This window comes from Rhagoletis pomonella, unplaced genomic scaffold, assembly GCF_013731165.1.
Source record: "Rhagoletis pomonella isolate Grant_MI unplaced genomic scaffold, Rhpom_1.0 Rhpom_scaffold_00012, whole genome shotgun sequence".
In the NCBI taxonomy this organism is placed as follows: Eukaryota; Metazoa; Arthropoda; class Insecta; order Diptera; family Tephritidae; genus Rhagoletis; species Rhagoletis pomonella.
Genome location: NW_023458566.1, coordinates 19278938 through 19283795, shown reverse-complemented (window position 1 = coordinate 19283795; position 4858 = coordinate 19278938). Strand labels below are relative to the sequence as shown.

At 40.6% G+C, this 4858-nt stretch overlaps 2 protein-coding genes across 2 annotated transcripts; both read left to right on the top strand.

Annotated features, from left to right (window-relative positions):
• Positions 1-349: 349 nt before the first annotated feature.
• LOC118747619 (shematrin-like protein 2) lies at positions 350-1172 on the top strand. Its single transcript, XM_036481668.1, has 2 exons — positions 350-364; positions 495-1172. The coding sequence occupies exons 1-2, from the start codon at positions 350-352 to the stop codon at positions 1170-1172; spliced, it is 693 nt and encodes a 230-aa protein (XP_036337561.1).
• A 2639-nt stretch (positions 1173-3811) lies between these two features.
• On the top strand, positions 3812-4736 carry LOC118748037. Its single transcript, XM_036482325.1, has 2 exons — positions 3812-4172; positions 4255-4736. Exons 1-2 carry the CDS (start codon positions 4158-4160, stop codon positions 4699-4701), a joined length of 462 nt encoding a protein of 153 aa, XP_036338218.1. The 5' UTR covers positions 3812-4157; the 3' UTR covers positions 4702-4736.
• The last annotated feature ends 122 nt before the right edge of the window (positions 4737-4858 follow it).

The following is a 4858-nucleotide window of genomic DNA, read 5'->3' as shown; positions in this document are numbered from 1 at the left end:
CTACAAATATTGTGCACCAACAATGCAAACGTAAAATTCAAATTCGGTGCGTTACAAACGAAAAGCCTCACGAAAAAAATACTAAATTATGTATGTACATATTTACATACATACAAACTCGTAGCTACATATTATGCATTCAAAATAGAATTCGCCATTTCCATGTGGAAATGCCGTATGGAAATACCGCACACACTCCACCCCCGTTGCTTGACTCGAAAATCGTTTTGTCACGTAATGTCCATAAGCGTCGAATGCCTTATTTCAGCTATAAAAACTTAACAAAAAATACTTTGAACGCATTCACAAAATCTTCTAACTTCAACATCAAACAGCAAATTTACGCAAAATGAATAGATTCCTGGTAAGTATGGCACAGTGTGACGGCAGCCTAGCCTAGCCTAGCCTAGCTGCTCCTATTGCTACATATTTCCCCTACTGTATGTATGTATAGTGATGGATTAACACTGTTGTTGTTTATTCCATATTTTTAGTATTCCTTTGCAACCATTGTGGCTGTTGTCAATGGCTACGCAATTGGAGGCGGTCAGTATGGTGGCTCCAGTGGCTCCAGTGGCGGCGGTGCGGTGATCGGTGGAAGTGTCTATCGACCAGCTGTTTCGCAGCAAACCATTGCTGTAGCGGTGCCTACTTACGGCGCTTCCTCCGGTGGCTACGGCGCTTCCTCCGGTGGCTACGGCGCTTCCTCCGGCGGCTACGGCGCTTCCTCCGGCGGCTATGGCGCTGGTTATGGTGGCTCGTCAGGAGGATATGGTAGTTCGTCGTCCATTGATATAAGCAGCTTGTTATTGGCAGCCGGAGGTGAACTCGGCACACAAAATTTGGCTCAACTGGCATTATCACTGCCATCAGCTGGAGGTCCGCTAATTGACACCACTGGTCTTTCCTCCTACAGCGGCAGTGCATCTTATGCTGTTCCATCGGGTGGCAACCTCGCCTATGCTATTGCTCCAGCTCCGATCGTACACCATGCTCCAGCACCAGCTCCAAGCGTTTACCAAGCTCCTGCTCTAGCTGTAGCTCCACATCATGCGGCTGCATTAGCACCAGCACCCGCCGCAGCTCGTAGTCCTTCAGCTGCTGCTGCTGCCAGTTACATTTCAGATAATAGCGTTGTTGCTGCTGCTCCAGCCTCTGCTGCCGCTTATTAAAATCTGTGATATTAAATATTTCTACTAAATTGTGCATGTTCGATGTTAAGTTCAGAATAAAATGTGATATTTCGAACAAAGAAAACACACAAAAGATTAACTTTTTGATACTTTAACGGTTTTATATACGTTTGATATTAGAAGTAACTCGATTTTTGGAATGGCTTTTGTGGGACCCAAGCGCTCAAATTATTCACAAAGGAAACTACATATGTATGTAAGTAAATAAAATGCGCATTCACTGAAAGCTCATCGGATTGACGTGTCACTCTAATCGAAATGGACGTTAATCTATTACTAACAAACGTTCAGATATACTATGCTACATACGTATGTAAATATGTGCATAGCTGAGTGATTACCTAATTATATTGCCAATACTCTTACTTACATATGTACATACATATGTATGTACCACACATGGGCATTAGGGTAGTATTTACATTTGCAAGTCGTATGCACTTACTAAAAAATTTGGAATCGTTTGGAAAGCGTTTGGTGAAACCAAAAACCAAAAATTTTTTTAAAATGCTATATATTACACCGCCCGAGGAAACTTTGGCCCAAATTCAAAGACGAAAAATGTAGAAAGACATGCAATTTTTAAAAGGTGCAAGAGATGGCGCGGTTGTTAAAACCGATGATATCGATATAGTCAGTAATTGCGCGCTCTTCTTCTGCAGCTCCTATTATTTTCTTATCCAATATAAGCTTAAAGGAGTCGCAGCTCAGAGAGGTGCTTCTCAATTCCGACGTAGCTGATGGTGTTGCTTAACGCCTTAACGCCATTTTACACAGCCGTTTCAAAAATGTACATAGGTCCGCAAGCGGTATGTTTGTTGTTCTTGGCATGCAGTTGCAGATTCAGGACTATATTCAAGCCCGACTCTTGCGTGCCCGTTCGCGCACTCTGGATAATGTGAGAAGCCCACGTGTGGGATGCGGTAATGAATCCTTGTGAAGTCTTGGGCTACGGCAGAAAGAGAGTGAGTTTTGGTGGCTCCCATCCGACTTAATTGGCTTGCGGCTCGGCTGCAAGCGGACGTCTGCCTTAGAGCAAATACATAGTTTGCTCTAACTATGTACATTTACATAAATGTGCAGTTAATAAGACCCTCCCAGAAATGGCTTGTGAGCTGGGATTGGGACGCGCTACATAACACCTAGCTCCCTAGAACACAAAGTAGAAAAAAATCTTTCCTCTCGGCAGCCATGAAAAAAAAGGATTATTATTAGGTGCGATTGGAGAATGCCTGTTTCCTGATAGATTTAAAATGTCTGAAGCCACACTGCACAGTTGGTCAAAATTGGAAATTTGTGTTCACAATTCTCTGGAGCCTTCGTTTTTCACTCAATTTGATTTTAATTACGTTTAATGAATGCAAATAAAATTTAAAAAATACCAGCTGAGCTCGATTTTTGAATTTTTGCTTGTTTGCATTAATTTTTCAGTGCAAAGTGCAGAAAAAGTTGCAAATTTTGAGGAAAATCGATTCTTCTGTTCCAGTTAATAAATGTTATTTAATAAAAACTAGTTGAAACCATTGTAAGGTTCTCCCAAATCGAAAAAGTTCAAACAATTAAAAAGTTATAAAAAAATGTTCACCAAAATTAATTTTTTTTCGGTTTTTATAAAAATTTTGGGTATGCAGTTTTATAGATCATTAAATTTTAGTATAATAAATTGCAAGTTGCATTTTTCTAGAAACTCAATTTGTTTTTTTTTTAAATTTTGGTGAAAACTCATAAAGCTGATCCCGCGGTATTTTGCAGTCACAGCTGGGCACACTTATATTGCAGTTGGCAGCCATGCGATCTTCCGACCATATTCTGCATACACGTAGATGAATGCAACTCAATTGGCAGGTCGTATTTTTCATCAGAGCAGGGAGCTAAAGTATACATAATTTACTTAAGTATGTTCTGCACATCATTTACTAGGTTGCCGCGTTTGTTCTTAAAGGAATTAGTCTCGACATGAGAACGTTTCAAGGTCTTTGGAATCACGCATTTCTGCCTGGCTTACATTCACAATTTTGAAATTATCTTAAAACCTTTAAACTTGGGGTATTATAATTAAAATAAAATCAAGGTATTTTTAAAAGGGATTTTGTACGAAAAATTATTATGATCGTTAAGCAAAAAAATAATTTCATTTAAATATTAAATCTGGTCAGGTGTTTATATTTTTTATTAACAAGAAGCTGTGAATAACTAAATTAATTTTTCAACTGGGACAAGCACTTTTTCGATACATGTTGGTTATTTTATCGATTTTTGGCACACCCACATGAAAGCAGGCTATGCGCCAAATTTGATCGAAATCGTGAGTTATCACTACTTTTGTGCCGTTTAATATGGAACGGCCGTTTGGTAACTTACTTAGCGCTAACATCACAAAAAAAAACAAAAATTTTGAGTAAATTTACTAGCAAGTTTACGACTCAGACGAAAACTAGCATGCGCGAGCAAGTTGAGTTTAGTGCTAAGTCTCGCCTACTAACCGCCTACGAAAATATTTTGCGACCCGAGACCAGTTTTTTTTTCATGAATCCAATCAAACTTATGACGAATTGGTTAAAATTGTTTGCAGATCGTTTTACGCTCAATTATTATATTTAGACTGTAACTGAATTGAGAAAATGCTACAATTCTCACATTGATGAACAGCATTTATCAGCCAAAGACGTGTAAGCCATTCGCTGCGCAACGCCACAAATAAAGACAAACAACAAACAACGCTCCCGACTGACGGTTAATAACTTCTTGCTGCCTTCAGCATGGTAATCTTTACGGTACCCAATTGCAGTTGGTTGAATTTTCATTGAATGTGTCACGTAACCGCTGCGCAAACGGTCGGACGGCCAGCATACACTTTTTGGAATCGGCATATAAAAAGCATTTGAAATACTTTTGCCAGCTAGTAGTCTAAGCTATTTCAGAGGCAAAAACCACTCGACACCACCAACCACCAAAACCACCAAAATGCAACGTTCAATTGTAAGTAGCTCAGCAAAGTAATTGCGCAAGTAGGCATGTGAATAATCATTGCTTCTTCTTTTCCGCCTCTAAATATGTACAGTGCGCCATCGTTCTTGTTCTTGCTGTTGTGAACGCAGCTCCTTATGGTAGCAGCAGCGGTGGCTATGCCTCCCCTTCTCACGCTCCAGCGCCAATCTACAGCAGAGAAGCCATAGTCAGTCAACAGGGGCCAAGCGTTTTGTATGATATTCCTGCTCCAGCGCATTGGAACTTAGCTCCCGCAGCAGCAGCCGGTCCCGTACTCACACCAGTCAATGCCCATCACATCTCTGGCTCTGGTACACCATCGTCGCTGGTTGGTATCTCCTCGCAACCAAGTGCCATTGCTGCTGCAGCTTCTGCCAACGTGCCACTGAATGCGGACTCGTACAAACTCTTGATTGTGCCCTCCTATGAAGTGCCCAATATAGTCGGACCGGAGCCAGCGCTTCCCGCCCATCGCCCATCATCTGCTGGTATTTACGGCATTCAATCGGCCAGTTATTAATTCAACTGGCATTCAATCGGCCAGTTATTAATTCAACGGCCTTTGAAGTTTCCAAATGAACTTAATGAGACTTTGAATTAAATACACGCTCTGGAAACAAAGTCCTTAATTAGTGAAAAAAAACTTTGTTTTATTTTGAAACTTTTTAAAGGTATAA